Here is a 19310-nt window from a genome sequence, read left to right on the forward strand (position 1 = left end):
GGTCAAGCTTTCGACTTCACTTCTCCGTCTCGACACACTGCAGTTTTGCTGAGACACTCCAGCTCTCCTCCACAACCTGTCCATGCATTTGCAAACCCAAGTCCAGCTCTACACCTTCCGCACGTCATCAATGCAAGCCTAGCCACATTAACCCTCAAAGTGCTACAAATCACCCGCAAACAAGAATCAGGATGGACGCACCTTCGGACGTCAACACCGCGGAGCTGACGGGCGCTGTTCCAATTGCCACGCAGTCGACATACGTCGACGACCAACAAACAGCTACTACTCATGAAACCCAAGGACGGATTGGCAATCGTGGTATTAGGCATGCAATTTCTTCTACGATGGCTGATGAGATCATGGACGACACACAGCTGCACATCGCCCACCCCGAACGGGCACACCATGGAAATGAGGGCAGCAACATCAACGCGACGCACCACTCTGACAACGAAGTCGGGCTTTTCGTCGGCGTCCAGGACTCGGTGTTGAGAGTGGCGTCGAACGAGACTGAGAACGGGAGCGAAATGCAGGAGCTGGGCGACGGAGGCAATTCCCCAATCCCATACAGTGGCAATATGGCAGGCGATGGCCAGGACGATGACGAAGCTATGGACAACAATCTTCCGCCCGCCAACGCTGAAGTCAGTGGTGTTGGACCCTCGGTTGGCCCCCCTTTAGATCAGTCCATTGACCTAGCTGACAATGATTCGCCTAATGAGGGCATCTTCGCCGAGATGCTTGACCCCGATACGGAGCATACGGAGGTAGAGAGTGATGGAGATGCTGAAGTGGACAATGATGGTGAGCGTTCAGCGCCCGAACGAGATCCAGAGATCAATCAACACAGTTACATCGGCTCCAATAATGGCACGATACACGACTGCTCTCGAACGAGACAGATCATCGCAGAGCATCTTTCCATTCAGGGTCAACAGACTTTCGAGTCACTCGACGACCTACTTTCCTCGCACAACGCTCCCGGTCGGGGACTCTACAAGATCGAGGAGGTGGTCGAGGAGAAGAAGAAAAAGGCTGCAGAACTAAAAGAAGATATACGATGCCTCAAGGCGCAGCTCGATGTGGTGAGCGAGCTGAGAGATGAGGCAAGGACGGTCATGATACGAGCGTGCATGAATTTCTCCGACACTTGCGGTGCGGCTGGAATTTCCAACGAGCTATGGGCAGAGTACGAGGCATTCTGCGAGTCGCTGGAGTCTAAACTTGGCAGCAGAGATGGCTGGTCTGTCACCTGCTTCCAGAACCACAACAACTCCTACATCCACTGGGATCCCGATCTTGACCTTTTCAAGGAGACGGCGGAAATGCCGCTGGAAGATTGCAACTTCCGCTGTGAGGCTTCCACGATCAACAAGAATGGAAGCACGGAATATGTTGTGGAGTTCTGGCCTCTCTTCCGTCTTGAGCCTCGCGAGGGGACTGCGAAAACATGGGAGCAGCAATATGTGAGTGGTTTTGAGCATAGCTCTTGTTTCCCACCATTCCTGACAAACATCTAACTCGTATGGTATCTGCAGCCTAAGCTCTACCAACTTGCAAAGGAGGCCGTGCATAAATCTCTTGGAGATAATACTGTGACCCAAGAGCTGCTTTTGTCACTTCCAAATCCGAACCTTCCGTTTACCAGTGGATGGATGCTGGAGTACGCTCCAGAGCCTGCCAAGGCGAGCCATAACACGCTGTCCCGGAGGTGGTCTTATCGGAGAGCATGCAGAATTCCTGTGGCCGGGCAGCAGGACCCTCCCAAAAGCTATCTCGCAACCACATCAGAATCAAATTCTACGACAAGCAAAGACATGGAGATGGATTATGAGTGGTCTGAAGAATCTTCTGAAAGCCAAGATGTGAACATGGAGGACCATGGTTCTGAGTCGGCTGAAAGCTTGGTCCGGGATTCGGAGGAGACTTAGTGGGCAGCTGGTCATGACGAAAAAAATCAATAGATTGGTTGAAGTACTGATCAGGAAGATTTACAAGGGACCGGGCAAACTCTGCAGGCGATTCTCGGATCTCCTTGAGCAGAGCCCACCCGCACTGTGCCCTTCTGAGGCATATTGGATTGCGCTGATTTCCATGACGACGATTTCAAATGATCGCCATGGGAAGTGCCCAGTCATGGACAGATGGAATAGTGGATGGCGCACAATCACCGAGTATTGGAGACTGCATCAGGCAACAGCCACCATGCGGAGCTCAAAGTACCCAATGCCGCAGTGTTCCCGCTTCAAACACAAATTCTTCATCCTTCAGTTGATCCCCACTGAACACCGTGGAGACTTGCTTTCCAGGAGATGCAGTCTGTAGTACTGTGTCATCATGCAACCCAGGTGTGTGGTGCAAGGGCGTTTCGTCAGTCCTCATGAGCCATTACGGAACCCAAGAGATCTTGCCTTGGAACTACCCACTGACTACCAACTCTCTTCAAGGTCGCATGCTTGCCTTTGAGTATTGGACTGTACACACAAACTTCAGAAGAAGTTCCCACCTGAACTAGAAAAGATGAGAAGAGCTGAGCCCTGCGTAAATTAGTTCTCACAACCCGATTTTCATGCTGATAATTCGGTGTAACCGACTGCACAAACTGTGGCTACACCCCCGCTCTGATCAGGGACGGACGGAGCTCCGGAGGGAGGCCAATCCATGGATGGGCATAAACGATATTGCCCGCAGGCTGAGCTGAAGTTGTTGCACAACTACGAACTGACATAGCCACTACACCAAATAAAAAATTAGGTAAGCGTAAAAATGATGCTTCAAAGGCTTTATCTCATATGAGCAGCTTTTCGGAGCCGAGGGCGGCTCATTGAGGCGCGTGCGCTTATAGCTCGAGTAGCTAAGCTTCGTATAGCACAGCCACCAACAATGATGAATGGCTCCCAGACCTGACCTCGGGACCTCATCTCGTCCTCTCGCCCTCACCCTCGACACTCATCCCCCCACGCCGCACTTTCTCCATCTCATCCAAGATTTATTGCACTTACCACATTTACAGGCGACTCACGCTTCCAGAAAAAACTCACCTAAAAAAAATGAACGCACCGCCCCTCCCGCCCCGGCCGCCAGGATTCCACCGCCCGCTGTGGCAGCCCGCCGTCCAGACCTCGTGGAACTACGTGCTTCACCACAAGGTGCACCTCGACCACACCGTCGAGCAGCACGAGGTCTGGATCATCGACCTCTTCGACAACACCGCGGCCGAGGTGGAGGCCCTGCACCGGCGCGGGCGCAAGGTGGTCGCCTACTTCTCGGCCGGGACCTACGAGGACTGGCGGCCCGACGCGGGCCGCTTCCAGAAGCCCGACCTGGGCCGCAAGATGGACGACTGGGAGGGCGAGAGGTGGGTGCAGACCAACTCGGCCAACGTGCGCCAGATCATGCAGGCCCGTATGGACCTTGCCGTGAGCAAGGGGTTCGACGGCGTGGACCCCGACAACGTCGACGCGTGGGACAACAAGAACGGTCGTGAGCATCACTCTCTTCACCTGTTACAGATTCTCGTCTTTCATGTTTTGGGTCCGAAGCAGAACTAACGTCACCACTAGTGGGGCTGTCGGAGCACGACGCCGTGGACTACGTCCTGTGGCTGGCGGGGGAGGCGCACGCGAGAGGCCTCTCTATTGGGCTCAAGAACGGCGGAGATATCGTCCCCCGGGTCGTGCACCAGATGCAGTGGTGTGTCAACGAGCAGGCGATGCAGTATGGCGATGAGGAGCAGTTTCTTCCGTTTATCAAGCAGGGGAAGCCCGTGTTTAACGTTGAGTACCCGAAAGGGGAGGATCCCGACAGCAATAAGCACAATGACCAGAAGGAGGTGACTGGGAAGAAGAGGGATAAGTGTATGAAGGGGAAGCAGCATGGCTTCTCTACCATCATCAAGAACGTCCGACTGGACCAGTGGATTCAAACATCCTGAGGAAGTCCGTGGCTAGAGCAGGACGGTTGGACATCGATGGCCTCCTACATGTCTATAATAGCACTTGAAATATCTGGGCATGCTATTTCTGACAAAGAGGGCGATCTCTTCGGGCTCTTTAATGAAGACAATTCAACAGGGACAAGGCCTCTTGAGAAACCTCGATTGGTCACCTTCTTGAGTAGACGCTTGCCAGGCCTTACTCGAGTCCTACATCCCTTTTCAAAAAAGAATAAAAAAAATAAAAAAGAACCTTGGGAACTTCACAGCCTCTTGGAGCGTCGTACACTACACGATCGGGACATTCTGGGGCTCAAAGAAGACCAGTGGTTGGCGATAATTCGCGCAGTGGGTATCATTAATAAGCTAAACTACCATATAAGTCGGGATGGTGATTCATAAGATGCATGACTTCCTGTATAAATTAATCTCCCCTTTCTTTGTGACCATTAAGTGATATATGCAGTTGATCCTCCTCTATGCGATTGTTCGTTCTGGACCTGCTAGTGCCAAAGTGCCGTGTACCTTTTGGCATAGGACGGACTCGGTCGCTGTTCGAGCATCTAATATATAGGGCACAGGCGTTCTCGTATGCACCTCTGAAGTCCTCAGAGTGGAAAGTGACGAACTGGTTGTCCCTGGTTCAAGATCCTCGGGCCTGACCGCGTTGGACAAATGGCAAAGTTGAGCCTTGCCCAGGTGTCCAAGCGAAAATCGATTGCCAGAGTGCTTTGTGATGCGCAACCTATAAGTGCGCTATGCCTGTTAGTTTTGTACGGAACAGAGGAGCATGTATGGAAAGACAAGAGGATAAAAATCATTATAGCATGAGAATAGATATGTAAAAGGAATCCATGACATGAATATGTCCTCTTTGCGAGGAATGGTGCCCTAGGGTAAGGTCAGGTGCAAATAGGGAGTACCTACCATACGGCCCTGATGTTTCCAGCCTCCTCCAAGAATCAGTGACCAAGCAAGCAAAATTCCAAAAAAGGAGACTCCTTTCCTTGATTTATACTGCTCATATCGTTGTCTCGTATATTTTCAGCCTTCCCGGGGATGCAAAACGGCCGCTTATTCCTCGTTCACCTCTGAGACACGCGACAGCTCCAGCATAACTTGCCGCATCGTGATCCGCTGTTTCGGGTTCACGACCAGCATGGCCGCAACGAGCCTCTCCACCTTGTTGCTGTGGTCCAAGCGTGACTTGGCCTCGCGAATGTCGTTGAGCCAGTCCTGCATTTTTTGAGCAGCAGTCCGCCCGTCAAAGTTTGGCAGCTGTCTCTGATGTTGCGGTGCTGTGTTGATGTATGCGATCATCCAGTATAGGTGGCGAGGATGATTCTTCTGGCCTCGAGCATCCGGGAGGCCGATCTTGCGGAGGACATACAACATTGTCACGCCCAAAGCCCACACGTCCGCTGGCTGGCCGCGAAGCTTCTGTCCGATGAACTCGGGGCAGATGTAGAATGGCGTGCCGCCGATCCTCTCCTGGTTGGCGTGAATGTCAGTGATCATGCCATAGTCGCATAGTACAGCCCCGCGCTCTCGGTTAAATAAGATGTTGCCCGGCTTGATGTCATTGTGAACCATGTTACGGCTGTGCATATAATCCAGTGCACCGGCTACATCGCGGAGGATGCGCTCAGAATCTTGCTCGTTGCCGAGAAAGAATGTGCTTTGCGGGTCTTGCCAGGCGCCTCTTGCTGAGAGATCGCTGGCGTCGATGTACTCCATGTACAAGGACAGGTATCGGGCGTCGCCGCCAAATAACCGAGGGATCGACTTGTGATCTAGCACTTCGTGATTGAGGAACTCTCGAAGCCAGATATCGGCTTGGCGGATGACGTTCCGCTCTGCATCCTGCGGCTTTGCCGTGGCGAGTGCTTTCTGGTTCAGGCGGGTCTTGAGGACCTTGACAGTGATGATGCTGTCGGGTTCTCGGGAGAACTCGCCCTTGGCAACGGCGCTTAGGCTTGTCGAAGCGATGGGGCCGATTTTCTTGATCGTGTATTCGTCAACGTCGACCTCGGCGCCGGGAATTTCGGCGATGTCGCCGTCCTCGAGCTCCAGTAGTGGATTTCCATTGGTGGTCATCAGCTCCTTTCCTTTCTCTCCGGACGGGAGAGGGAAGACCAGAGGGTTCGTGGCGCTGCCAGGTCTCATAAACATCACGACGCCGTCGTCGGATCGTGCATCGCTTCGGACCATGGACTCGTCGGCGCGCATCCTCTTGTCAGGCGAGGAGCCGTTTCCTTCAGCAGTAAGCGCTCGTTTCCCCGATGAGTTGAGCAAGCTGACGAGGGACTCGTTTGATGCTGACAAGCTCAGTGACGACCTCAGGATGGCGGGGCGTTTCTCAACGATCCTGAAATCAAGTACATTGATGTTCCTGACCTTGATTCTCCATGTTCCGGGAATCAGAGCCTTGGTGGTGTGCGGGTTGATGGTGTATTCGATACCCGGGCTGGAAGCTGGGAGCTGGGAAACCCTGGACAGGAACAGCGGGATTCCGGAACGGTTGAGGAAGATTTGGTTGTCGCTGGCTGGGTCATAGTAGAGTTCGCACCACAGAGGAGGTCTCGTGTCATTTTCGAGCTTCTCCCCCGGGATTCGCACGGAGAACTTGATGTCTCTGCTTGTTTGTGTGACTGCAAGGACCTTCTGCTCGGGCTGTTTTGGTTCCGCAACTTCGGCAGTCAACTGCAACCACTCGCAGCTATCGAGGTTGCCAGGGCTCACAGAGCGGGCCCGTGTTAGAGGCCGTACGAGAATGCGGATATCCTTGTCCTTTGGAACCGCCAGGTCATCCAGGTGGATGGCGTGGTTCTCGGCCGCGATGGCCTCGCTGATTTCCTTCTGCTCCTGGAAGCTCCTGAGGCGGGCGTCGATCTCGCTCTGGGAGTATGGCTCGGTCTTCTCCTCGGTTGCCACCTCGGAGGGCGGCTCAACGTGGATGGTCCTCATGGCGAAGGCGACCCGGTCTTGCCGGCCTCGCCACGGGAGCCTGGCTAGACACTGCTGCTGATGATGTGGATGGGGCGACCAAGCCGAGCCAGAGAGGAGTCACACAAGGAAGCTAGGGACAAGGAGATATGCGCGCGGGTATGTGCGGCTCAGGTGCCTAGCCCTGGGTACTCGAGACAACAACCAGTAGAGAGATGGAGACGGTCGATATGACACACAAGCCCTTTTCCTCGGGGTCTTGTTGTCGACACAGGCACAGGCTCAGGCTCAAGATAAGGTCAGGTCCTAGTAACGGGTGCTCCCGAGAGTTGGTATCCTGTCGCTGGATGGCCGCTTCAGGCGGCGGGGGGGCGGGGAGTAGTTAAATGTGGCTGCAGAGACACGAGAAGAGAGAGGAACAGTCCTAAAAACCCGACAAGCACAGACAAATAGAGACAGAGACCACCTGGCTTGCTGGCAATGCAAATGATGATGAAAATGCGGTTCGAAAAAAGAGTCAGATGCGGAATACGGAGAGGCAGTTGAGCAGGAACAGGCCCGGGGGACGAGCCCTGCTGACCGGGGTCTTGCGGTGCTTAGCAATTCTGGATTCAGCCTCAACTGACCCTAGCAGAGGAACAGGTGAACCGCGAGTCCTATGGCCCCCCAGCTGGCTACACTGCCTACTGCGAGGTGCAGTAGCAGGTGGATAGGCGGGAGGGTTCGTTGGGTGCAGGGGTGGAATGGGGAGCCCCGGAAGATGGCGAGGACCATAGTAGTAGGGGCACTGGCACTTTGGGTTCGAACTTGCAGCAGGAGCGAGGTAGGCTGCAGCTGCCTAGTCCTTGTGAGGGAGGCCGCCTGAGTCACCACGATATGGGCCAGAGTCGAGAGAAGGCTCACGGAGCAGGCCAGCTGTGAGCTTCAGTTCCGCCGTCCTGTGGCTCCGAGCGGCGTAGAGAGCGCAGCCGTAGTGGGAAAACAAGAAGCCTTTCTTCCGCAGGATGCAGGTGTGCTTGGCTGGTGGTCCAGTGGATCTGAGAAGAGAGCAGCCCCAGAGTCCCCGGGGATATCTGACGATTTGAGTGGGTTCCCAAGCAAGCACACAAGCTATGCTGGGATGCAGGCTCCAGATCCCGGGCAGGAAAGCCGCAAAGACAAACAAGAACAGCAGGGCACAACACGGACTGGAGTGTGACCAGCCGGGGCCAGAGTTCAAGGGCGTGATGAGGAGCGACGAGGCACGAGGATGGATTAGATGGAAGCAGGCAGACATGGAGGCCAGAGGCAGCTGACACCCGAGTCTCAGTCGGCCTGCCTGCCTGCCTGCCTGCCTGCCTGTCAGCCTGTCTGCATGTCCAATGTCCGTACGGATATGTGTAGGAGATAAGACGACAGTACCAGCTGTGTGCCGGCTGGCCGTCCGAGCTGCCAGCTGGCGCCATGCAGGCTGGGCAAAAGGTGCCCCATTGGGGGCCGTTTTCCAGACTGATGAGAGTAGCAATGTCAGGAATCAGGAAGCAGCGTCACTCGATGAGACTGGTGGTCAGCCCACATCAGCCGGCCAACCATGATGCATGGCCATGACCGCCCCCCGTCTGCCCGGTCTTCGTGATGCAGGCCGGGGCTACAAGACAGTAAGCTGGTTGGCCGCTTGTGGAGGCTGTTCATTGGCTATTGGCTGGGCTTGCGCCACTTCGCGTTCCGCCGCGCCCCTCTTGGATGCATCCTGAATTGCCTGGCTTGCCTGGGTACGGCGCAATGCCCCGAGGCGGAGGGGCAGAGGGGGCGGCTGTCGGGCAAAGAGCAACAGCCCACAGTGTCTGCGTGTCTTCTGTCTGTCTGTCTGTCTGTCTGTCAGCTTGTTGGGAAGGGGGACAGACAGCCTTTTTGAGCAACAAATCTCCCGAGAGAACGAGTCTTGATCTGGTCTCTGAGCAGTGGAGAGATGGTGCCATGTTCTTGAGTCTTATTGCTGTGTGGCATCCGTCTCCCTCCTCCAGGCTGAATTCAGGCTTCAGGCTTCAGTCATCCAGCCTTCGGGTTTCATCATCGACGTGTCTGCCAACTGAGTGTCTGGGAACGGGCTGGAGGGCCATAGACCCAGGGAACGCGGGCAGGGGGTCAGGGGGACAGGGGTCGGGCACCCGTGGCCGGGAGAAAGAATCGATCTTTTGCTGGGCGCTCTAGTCCCATCTGGGCACTAGCTCTGATGGTCGCACCCACCTCCTGCAGGGTTGCAGTGCAACCTCGCCTGCATAAGGGCGGCATGTGCCACCGCTAGCGCCTGGCCTGCGCCCAGATGAATGGCTCTGAGTGGTCCGGATGCAGAAGTGGTGGACCCACCCCTTCCAGACGGGCCATGGGCTTTTTGTGGGCCCAATGTGGGTGTTCTGGCCGTCGCCCACTGCATGTCCATCATTGTGAGTCCGGCTCGACTCCTGGTCTCGTCACCGTCAGAAAACCACCAAAGACCCCCGTCCCGCCCGCCTGCGCTGCTCTCCTCTCCCTCTCCTCACCAAGACTCTGAGCCCCGATCACCAGAGCAAATAGACCGTCCGTTTTCGACAATACTCCCTCTCCGATACCGATACCAATCCACTCGGCAAAGGCCAGAAACAGCAGTCTACGATCCCCTCAACAGCCCACACACGTCACCACCAGCTCAGTCACCCAGTCACCCAGTCACTCGACTCTTTTGCTCGTATTTCTCGCAACAGGAAAACGAACAAACAAGTCAAACCAAACACCACCCATCAAAATGTCTTGTCCCATCAGCTCTGTCTAAATGGCTCTCAACGTTTACACAAGCCGCCAACCAACCAACAACAACAACCAGACAACCCGGCTCTTTCTTCTCGGTTCCTCCTTTCTCAGTCTTTCATTCAGCCCAGATACCACTTCGACTTCATCCTTATCGCATTTCCTCTGACCAAGCAGCTTCTACGTGATACCCCTTGTGATACCCACTTTCCGTTTCTGGCGTCATCGGAATACCACAACTGCACGACTTTCTCGCATACCATGGACGATCCCGGCTGTGCTTGGCCCTTTTGGAAGTTTGGCTTGCAAAAGGATGACCTCACCACCACCCTACATGACCGCTTCAACACCATTCCCTCGGCCATCCAGGACCCAGAGGCATTCCACCATGATGTCTATGAAATCTCCACCAGAGCCTCAACTCTCACAGAGTTTGAGAACTTGATGGAAGAGCGCAAGAAGCTGCGCTTGGAGGAATTGAATGGTAAGGGTTTACGGAAGTCACATGCAAGGAGGTGGACCCTCGTTGACAATCAGCTTGACAGGCATGTTGGAGGATGCAAGTTTCGAGATCATCGGTAACCCATCCCTCATCGGCACCGAGCAGTGGCAGTATGCCATCCAGCTCTTCCGCACAAAGTCCCTGGACTCCCTGGTCCGGTACTTCTCGTCCTACCTGCCTCAGGAACACCCTTGGCACCATGACAGCGCGTCACCTATCAGCAGCACCGGCAGCTCGCAACCTGCCATCTTCGACTGTGACGGGCCCATGTTCTTTGATGAGCCCGAGGAAGACGATACATATTACACCAACGAACACTCCCAAACTTTCGACATCACAGAAATCTCTCTCGACCAACCGACTCGCTCAATGACTGTGCGGTCCGAGGATTCTGGCGTCTCCGTCTCCGAACGCGTCCAACAGAACCATAAGTACCTGGCCCGCACCTCCCAGCGGGCCATGTCCTTCTCCGAGTCCGAGTCTGAGCCTATACACATACATGACTCGATACCTGCACTTCACGACGACGACGTCACATCGCAGTCCGATGACCCCGAGACTCCATCAACGTCCGTCTCTGACTTGTCGGATACTGAGTCTCAAGGGAAGGACACGATGTTGACCACGATTGTCGACGACGATGCTCACGACGAATATCTCTCCATAACCCATGCTCAACTCTCTTCCATGGACTCGATGGAATCCGAAACTCCTACACCCAAACCCGAACGCACTCACTCATCTGCAGCTCCATTTTTCGACACGAGACTATCACCACTACGGGCTCGTAGTCTATCTTCCAGCCATACATATCCCCATCACGCACATCCGGCCCACGAGGACTTCAGCAGACAACATGCGACCACCCGACAGTTACGACGAAGGGACACCAGCGTCGATCGTCAGCGATCAAGGTACGAATCGCGCGGAAGGTCTAGCCGAGTGCAAAAGCCTACGGTTGAGCCACGAGGTATCCGCCAGCGAGGTAGGAGGCATGTGGGTGCCTAGATATGGGATCCCATGGTGTGGCAGTGATCGTTGGTGGACGGGTCGGTGGAGGCCCATGGTAGTGACGAGGGCACCCAAAGCATGTACATATATACATGGGGGACGCCGTTGTAAATACTGTAATGACTGTCGCAGCAATGCGCTAACGAACAAATTATTCCTAAACCTTTTAATCCCTTTTTTCATTTCTGATGGGTGGGACAACCGCCAATCTTGGAAGTAGTCATCGACGGGATGGGCAAGAGCACCTACCTAGGTGACGCTTATTGCCACCCAGGACTTTGAAGCTTCTTTTGGCCCGCTTGTTGCCTGCTACCGCGATGCTCTACATTTGCAATGATCAGGATCTTGAGTTTACGGTAACTAACCTAACATTATTAGGCTAAGCAAATATGTTTTGTGCTCAGTGAAGCCGAAGCACAAGTTACTACCCGATGATGGCAACTGGCCGCTGGTCGAATGGCGGCATTGTAGGTGAGTGCTCTCTCAGGTAAGCGAGAACAGATATCTAAGTCGCGAAACAGTTGACCGGAGCTCCCATAGTTCGCATCAACGAATGGCTTTCAAATTCATCTGCAGATTGTCTTCGGTAAGTCCGAGGTAAGTAACTGGCAAGGTGTCTTTCATCTCGGAGAAGGCGCAATTCCTGCGAGATTCATGAAGAAAGGATTGTGGCCTTTGTGGATGTGCAGTTTCACTCCCTCTTCGGCATCCCTGCCAATCTGACCACCACTGTGGGTGACCTGGCTTGAGTGATGCTCTGTCAGTATTGTTTCTCATAAAAAGTCTTTTATGACGTGGCCTTGGAGCCATTTCTACCTGTCTTGAACAGCCTAAAACCCAGTGAACGCAATGTTGAAAAGGGGCGGGCTTGGACGCATAGTTCTCGCAAAGCAACCAACCTCAACTCCACGTCAAGCCCTTCCCTCCTCATATGTGCACTCTCTGATCTTTTTCTTAATGCATATACCTGAACGTATATGCCTTGTCGCCCTGCTCCGACAGCTCCCGGCTGTCGAATCCGTCCTCGCCACCCTCGGCGAGCTTCTTCTCGCGCTGCTTGTTGATAGCAGCGTAGCTGACGTTAAGGATTACCGCGGCGAGTATCCCCACGCACACAAAACCCAGCTCCAGCCCGTGGCCGAGGATGTAGCGTGGGGAGTCCGGCTGGCGGTAGAAGTTTGACGCCATCGCGCCGCCTAGGTTACCCACGCCGATCTGGATCGCCATCCCTGCGCTGCGCTTGTAGCCCCCGGCGAGGTTATTGGACAGCCATGCGATGTTCCCTGGGAAGCTTGGGTAGATGGAACACACGATGATGAAGACTCCACCGTAGACCACGCGGGGGTGCTTTGTTGGGTCTGTGGAGATACACCTGGATACAAGTCAGTCTCCATCGTCTGGAAAGGGGGTTGAGTGGGGGGTGGGGGGTGTAGTGAGTGGCGGGCGACATAGCGACATACATGGCAAACCCTACGATCATCACACAGAGGAAGGGTACTATAAACGGGGTCCTCTTGCCCACGCGGTCAGACAGGTAGGCAAAGATGACAGCTAATATCGCGGCAGTAACGTAAATGGGAACGGTCATGAGCTGTGCGGTGCTCGAAGTATAGCCCAGATTCTTGATAATCGTTGGTAAGAACAGACTCGTTCCGTACAGTGGACAGACAATCTAGCAGGACTCTGTCAGCCAAGGCCTCCGGTCAGGAACAGCAGGACAAGCACTCACGCCCCAATATACGAATATATTCACCCAGATCTGCCAGTCTAGGAATGCCTGTCTGACATACTTCCACTGGAACTCATCAGCCTGGGCGACCTGGGTCGCCCTCGCCCCGGCGCTGCCCAGCTTGGCAGACTGGCCCTGGTATTTCAGGCGGAAGACCACAAACGCCCGCTCCTCCTCGGTCAGGAATTTGGCTGTCTCTGGGAAGTCGTGCAGAAGGAAGAACGCCGCGCAAGCGGCGACTACGGTTGCAATTCCTTCCACTGCGTGTTGGTTCACTGTCAGCCTCAAGTCATCCATCAGGTTGTGAGGGACTGAAACCTTAGGGAAATCAAACTAGGGAAATTCCAGGAAATCTCAAGGAAATCAAATCAGGGATATCTCGGGGAAATCTCACAGATAAAAATCCATCGCCACCCTTCTAGGTTTCCAACGCCATCCATTTTAGAAATACCAAACGCCAGGAGGCCGCTGAACGCACCAGCAACCGAGGCGGCGGAGAAAAACAGAGCCTGCCGGAACTGGATCTCATGTCTGCAGTACCACATGGTGAGGTAATATGCTACACCGGCTATTCATACACGAGTGTTAGTGACGATGCTAGAAGAATATATAGCACTGAATGTAGAAAAGCGCTTATGAGAGCGCTGAAGACTAATAATGGGGCCCTGGGGTGTTTGTATGAGAGTAGTATATAAGAGACAAAGTTGGCACCGCGATGATCACCTACGATACAAACCGGCCTCAGTGACACCCAGGAACAAGCGCGCAGCCAAAAGACCCTGATAGTTCCGCACGATGCCCATCAGCGTCATGACCGTGCCCCAGGCGACCATGATGATAGGCAGCCACCTGCTGGGGCGGAGCTTCTTCAGCAGGAGGTTGCTGGGCACCTCGAAGGCGGCGTAGGTGAAGAAGAAGGCCGTCAGGCACCAGTTGTACTCGTAGCTGCGCATGCCGAGGTCCTCCTGCAGGCCCTCGATCTTCGCGTTGCCGATGTTGCCGCGGTCGAGGAAGGACAGGAGGTACAGCAGCGACAGCATGGGGATCAGGCGCAGGTCCATCTTGCGCAGGATCGCCTTCTCGTCCAGGTGCCTGAACGAGTCGAGCGTCGTCCCCTCGGCCGTGGCCAGGGCGTCGATGCGGTCAATCTCGTCTTTTGCCCTTGGGTGGCGGCTGTGCGGAGGACTGTCGGAAACAGTGCCGACCCCGAACTCGTCCTGGGCGATGTCGGCTTTCTCATTCTGAGATCTGTCGAATGAGGCCATCTTGAATTACTTTTGGTACTTGGGAAGCATAGAACACTAAAGGAGCTAGACCGAGCATTGATAGACACAGCTTTATACAGAAGAAGAAGAAGAATAAGCCAAGTTGTCGGGAGTGAGACGAGGTGTTCAATGCTAGCTCGCAATAGATAATTAGCTGGTTGTGGACTTGGAGTCGATGACCAATTCCAAGGTCCCAGCGCCCATGTGATGCCCTCCCCCCGCTGCTGCTACCTGCATCCCCGTAATTATCTCCTCAGCAACCATGCGGGCGGCCCAGATCATCGGTACTGGGGAAGCAGTCCCTGAGTTGCTACTCGCCATTAGCTGCGGCTCTGGAGACAGTCCCGCCAGAAAGCTTAGCTCTAGCCCATTGTCTAGGTACTTAAGTAGGTATCTAGGTAATTCCCCGCACTCCGCACTGCTTGGCAAGCTGGCAGCTGCCCTGTCGATGTACTAGCCCTGAGGGCTCGGTCTATTTATTTATCAAGAGCCGATGATGCAATGGGCAACTACCCCGAGATTTTCGGGACTTTTATATTGTTCTCAAATATACCGAAAAAACTGATTCAAAACTAGGCGATCCGGGACTGTTGTCTCACCTGCCTAGGTACCTGGGCACCTAGGTAGGTATTACGACGTTCCCCCTCACCCTGCCTTGGGTCGCTCGTGTTGCGAACAGACCAGTTGATAGCCCTGCCACCCCGTAATACCCTTCAGTATTATTGAGATATGACACAACGTGCAAGCAATTTCTCTGACTGGCAGTGGTGAGTAGGAGTGACGAATGAGGCCCTAGGAATCTGGACTTGGACACGGATTCTATCAAGGTAATAAGTGAATGGGGTCTCAGGTCGCGAAGCTCAAGGTGCTGTTACAAGAACGACGGGATATATATAGCCAACTTTGAGATCCAGCCCTCCGGGCCCCAGCTCCCAACAAGCGAGCCAACAAACAGTTCTCAATACCAACAGAGACTCCATCCATCCGCATTTGAAATATGTAATGGTCAGAGAATAATAATACACGCTCATATTTCGATTCAAACTTAGACTTGGGTCCCACCCGCGGTTCATGCTATCATCTGTTTTCCGCGGGCAACTTGAACGAGTCAACTTGAACGAGTCAACGAACGCCGCGGGAAACTTGACCGGCCAATTGCCAGCACCGGAACACTATCAACACCACTCCTTAGGCGGCCTACTAATAAGGTCACATATCGGTAGCGTTTGTGAGGTGGGGGAGGGGGATGGCGATGGCGAAGTATAAAACCAGTAGATCTCGCATGCAACGTAACAGACTCTGTGCATCAACCTGCTGTGAGGTTTTACTATTCGCACTATATCCAGACAAGCCTCACACTAATACGTCGTCCTCGAAAGCACCTCTACACCTCGAAGAAGTCATTTCTTACCGGGTTTTCAGCCATGGGTTCCGTTGGCACCAATGAGACCTTTTGGGCCAAGCACGACAAATATGTCATGAGCACGGGCGTCCCTCCGTGCCCTGTGGTTGTCACCAGGGCCAAGGGTACCCGTCTGTACGACGAGTCTGGGCGGTCGATCCTGGACTTCACGTCGGGCCAGATGAGCTCACTGCTGGGCCACTCGCACCCTGAGATCGTGGAGGTGGTACGGCAGTCCGTGGGGGAGCTGGACCACCTCCTCTCCAACATGGTCACGCGGCCGGTGGTTGAACTGGCAGAGCGCCTCGCCAGGTTCCTGCCGCGCCCGCTCGAGAAGTCCTTCTTCCTCAACACGGGGTCCGAGACGACCGAGGCGGCCATCAAGATGGCCAAGATGTACACGGGGAACTTTGAGATCGTGGCGTTCAGCGCGTCTTACCACGGCCTGACGTACGGTTCTGGAAGCGCGACTTATTCGACGGGCAGGAGGAATGGCGGGCCCACGATGCCGGGGCAGCTGGCCTTTCCAGCACCGTACGCCTACCGATCCATATTCCGTAAGGCTGACGGGAGTTATGACTGGGAGAAGGAGATGGATTTTGGCTGGGCGATGATCGACCGGCAGTCCGTGGGATCGCTGGCGGCGTTTATCCTGGAGCCGATCCTCTCGACAGGAGGGATCCTGGTGCCGCCAAAGGGGTATCTGGCACGGCTGGCCGCTGAGTGCCGGAAGCGTGGGATGCTACTCATCCTCGACGAAGCACAGACGGGGGTGGGCCGGACCGGGAAGATGTTCTGCTTTGAACACGAGGAGGGAGTGGTGCCGGACATACTGTGCCTTTCAAAGACGCTGGGGTGCGGCTTGCCGCTGGCGTCGGTGAGCACGACTGCTGAGATCGAGAAGGGGCTCAAGGAGGGCGGGTTCCTCTGGTTGACGACACACTTGAACGACCCATTGACTGCAGCGGTGGGATGCAAGGTCCTTGAGATCGTGGAGAGGGACAGGATGGCGGAACAGGCGGCGGAGAGGGGAGAGCAGCTTCACAAGGGGTTGCTCAAGCTGCAGGAGAAGTACTGGTGCATCGGGGATGTTCGGGGGATAGGACTGATGCAAGGCATTGAGATCATCTCGGACAAGGAGGCAAAGACGCCAGGGCCCGAGATAGGACAGGCTGTCAGCGACAGAGCCATGGAGGTTGGGCTGTCGTGCAACGTGGTCAACCTGCCGGGGATGGGAGGGGTCTTCAGGCTCGCGCCCTCTGTCACGGTGTCTGCCGAGGAGATCGAGGAGGGACTGAGGATTCTAGACGAGTCGTTTGGATACGTGCTCAAGGATCGTGGCGCAGCAGGCAGCACTCCCTAGTATCGCACCGCGGTGTTTGGTGTTGTTGGCTGTGGCTCCATGGTGAATGAAACGGCGCGTCAAGCCTCAAATGCCAATCAGCTTAGACGCGATGTGTGATGGAGCATTGGATCTGAAACCAGCCCACGATGCTGCATATGTGGATGGATTGTGGAGTGATTATTGGCGATGGGGACTAGGGGATTAGTCCAACACCCACGAGCTGCCGGCAGCAAGTGTGCCGTGCTAGGCGGGAGATCTTCAGCAGTGGCGCCCAGGGAGAGGCCCAGAGACGAGCAGGAGGGAGAAGCTCTGCACAGCCAGACAGCTGTCATCCCTGCAGGTGGGGGCCCCAGCCCGTCCCCGGCCAATGGCACGGGCCCAGCCTGCGCCAAATGACGTGTGCCTTTCTGGCTTTCTGGTCCTCAGACCTCGTCAGACCTCGACCCTACAAAGCCAGCAGTCGACTTTTTGGTGGGATGAAGTCATGTGGTGGTTAGGACGGCCTCGTTAAGCCGCCAAAAACCAGGGCCTCAGCAGCAAGGCACCTGCAAGGAGCTGCAAGGTAGGCCACACAATGACGGCAGGGCCATCATTCCCTCCCTTTCTCACTCCCTCTCTGGGCACAGTCCAGTCCCGCTTGGCAAGCGCCGCCTGTCGCCCACTGGCCTGGCAAGCCTGGCCTGCTGCCACACCACGTCATCCTGCTGAGCCCACCCTGGCGCTTGACTGGGCATCCGGAATGTTCTCTGCGTGTGGTTTTTTGTCTTATTATATCAACAGCCCGGCCACCGTTCCGTTGTGTTGTTGTTGTTGCTGATCTTGTTGTTGTTTTGTAAAGCCTGTCTATTCATCTTCCTCCTTCCTCCTCTGTTAACATCCATCCGTAAATATTGTTGCACACGGTCTCCGACGTCCTCAACATAGTTTCATATTATTGAACTATTTGCCTCGCCCACAGTCAACCAACCCCCAACTTCTCTCAACATGGCTCTTGGTTTCGTCGCTATCGCCCATCTCGTGGCCGTCCTCTTCTCCATAATAGAACTCGGCCTCACGGCCTATGTCGTCAGCGTCTACGACGGCCGCTGGGACAATGGCTACTCCTACTACGGCAGCAACTCTCCCGATAGGGTCAACTTCATGGTCTTCAACTCTGTCTGGTCCCTGCTGGTCCTGGCCTACATCGGCCTCACACCCCTCTACATGACCAGCATCTTCCACCGCCTCGCTGCCCTTGGCCTGGAGGCTGTCACCATGATCTTCTGGTTCGCTGGCTCCATCGCCCTTGCCGTCTTCATCGGCGTGCCCAGGTGCCACGGCAACACCTTCTGTGGCTCCATCCAGGCCGCCGTCGCATTCGGCTTCTTCTTGTGGTGAGCTTGATCCCCACCCGAGACAGTTTAAAACAATCCAATCGAATGCTAATCCATCTCTAGGGCAATCTTCCTCTTCCTGGTGGTCCTCGACGGCATTGAGGCTATGAAGTCCCGCCGTCACTCAACGGGCACCGGTCACCACAGCCACACCAAGCCTTATGCTGGCGCCTAAACATCGCCTCCGAGCAGCCGGAACGGCCAAATCGAAGCTCGGTTGGAAGGGGTGTCGAATACCCCTGGTAATTCTTAGTATGTGCGCTGTTTGATCGTCTAGGACGAAGAATGGGAACAATCACCTTGCGGGAAGGAGAAAACTCCAGGCGTTATATTGGTCGCGAAGCGGGGCTCTGACTTCCAGTCACTATTTATACCCTCAAGATACCACATATATCTCTGATTTGCGCTGTCACTTTTAATTAATATCAATCACCGTCATCTGATGGCCACAAAACCTTGCATATTTCGAGTCGTCTTTGAGAGAGCATTGAAGACTGCTTGAGAACCTCAATAATAATGTGCTCGCATGTGATGTTGATATGTGCCAGTCCAATACGATCCCGCACAACCTTCAGTGCAGCGACGATCTGTGTCTATTTTCGTTTTGTAATCTCAATCTCCTGACATCGCGACTCAGGTTGTCAATTAACTTTGATGCGCAGGGTGCGTCCCCTTGTAAGGCAAACATCCGACGAACCGCCGCTAGACTTGGCATTGGCTTGGCTTCTCCGACGGGTTGGATCCGTTTGCCGGCTTGAGCCAGAGAGCACCCACAGTCGCCCACACGTGCCTCGCTAGCTATCGATGGCCCCCGGGAGCTTGACTTGGCTACCAAGGATGTCGATAGGAAAGGAGGCGGGGGGGCGAGCGTTGGAATCGGGTATATAAATCAAGGAGTATCTAAGTCGATCAAGGAGACTCGATCGATATGCCTTGAGGTCTACTCCAGGAGATCAGCGCTCTCGGACATTGGGTTCATTGAGGTACTCGTCCTGGAAGCCTGCGTCCAAAGTGCTCCTCTCAGAGCAATTGGGATA

General features: G+C 54.7%; 7 protein-coding genes across 7 annotated transcripts; 5 read left to right on the forward strand and 2 right to left on the reverse strand.

The window, feature by feature from the left end:
* Nucleotides 1-191: 191 nt before the first annotated feature.
* On the forward strand, nucleotides 192-1934 carry KVR01_006758 (uncharacterized protein; the record flags this gene model as incomplete). Its single annotated transcript, XM_044781784.1, has 2 exons — nucleotides 192-1469; nucleotides 1542-1934. The coding sequence occupies 2 exons, from the start codon at nucleotides 192-194 to the stop codon at nucleotides 1932-1934; spliced, it is 1671 nt and encodes a 556-aa protein (XP_044644189.1).
* Nucleotides 1935-2863: 929 nt separating this feature from the next.
* KVR01_007013 (uncharacterized protein) lies at nucleotides 2864-8367 on the reverse strand. The gene is made up of 3 exons (XM_044783421.1): nucleotides 8285-8367; nucleotides 4865-8213; nucleotides 2864-4682 (listed from the first exon to the last, which is right to left on the reverse strand). Exon 2 carries the CDS (start codon nucleotides 6902-6904, stop codon nucleotides 5012-5014), a length of 1893 nt encoding a protein of 630 aa, XP_044644444.1. The 5' UTR covers nucleotides 6905-8213; nucleotides 8285-8367; the 3' UTR covers nucleotides 2864-4682; nucleotides 4865-5011.
* KVR01_007058 (uncharacterized protein) lies at nucleotides 3054-3937 on the forward strand (the record flags this gene model as incomplete). Its single annotated transcript, XM_044793561.1, has 2 exons — nucleotides 3054-3486; nucleotides 3567-3937. The coding sequence occupies 2 exons, from the start codon at nucleotides 3054-3056 to the stop codon at nucleotides 3935-3937; spliced, it is 804 nt and encodes a 267-aa protein (XP_044644489.1).
* Nucleotides 8368-9312: 945 nt separating the features above from the next.
* Nucleotides 9313-11318, forward strand: KVR01_007045 (uncharacterized protein). The gene is made up of 2 exons (XM_044787671.1): nucleotides 9313-10130; nucleotides 10192-11318. The coding sequence occupies exons 1-2, from the start codon at nucleotides 9908-9910 to the stop codon at nucleotides 11154-11156; spliced, it is 1188 nt and encodes a 395-aa protein (XP_044644476.1). The 5' UTR covers nucleotides 9313-9907; the 3' UTR covers nucleotides 11157-11318.
* A 215-nt stretch (nucleotides 11319-11533) lies between these two features.
* Nucleotides 11534-14153, reverse strand: KVR01_006945 (uncharacterized protein; the record flags this gene model as incomplete). Its single annotated transcript, XM_044785701.1, has 5 exons — nucleotides 11534-12531; nucleotides 12620-12831; nucleotides 12889-13148; nucleotides 13283-13456; nucleotides 13616-14153. 5 exons carry the CDS (start codon nucleotides 14151-14153, stop codon nucleotides 12114-12116), a joined length of 1602 nt encoding a protein of 533 aa, XP_044644376.1. The 3' UTR covers nucleotides 11534-12113.
* An 869-nt stretch (nucleotides 14154-15022) lies between these two features.
* Nucleotides 15023-17233, forward strand: KVR01_006627 (uncharacterized protein). The gene has a single exon (XM_044787675.1). It carries the CDS (start codon nucleotides 15578-15580, stop codon nucleotides 16916-16918), a length of 1341 nt encoding a protein of 446 aa, XP_044644058.1. The 5' UTR covers nucleotides 15023-15577; the 3' UTR covers nucleotides 16919-17233.
* Nucleotides 17234-17285: 52 nt separating this feature from the next.
* Nucleotides 17286-18727, forward strand: KVR01_006776 (uncharacterized protein). The gene is made up of 2 exons (XM_044785063.1): nucleotides 17286-18273; nucleotides 18337-18727. The coding sequence occupies exons 1-2, from the start codon at nucleotides 17885-17887 to the stop codon at nucleotides 18446-18448; spliced, it is 501 nt and encodes a 166-aa protein (XP_044644207.1). The 5' UTR covers nucleotides 17286-17884; the 3' UTR covers nucleotides 18449-18727.
* The last annotated feature ends 583 nt before the right edge of the window (nucleotides 18728-19310 follow it).

The sequence above is a fragment of the Diaporthe batatas genome, assembly GCF_019321695.1.
Source record: "Diaporthe batatas strain CRI 302-4 chromosome Unknown Contig00007, whole genome shotgun sequence".
NCBI lineage: Eukaryota > Fungi > Ascomycota > Sordariomycetes > Diaporthales > Diaporthaceae > Diaporthe > Diaporthe batatas.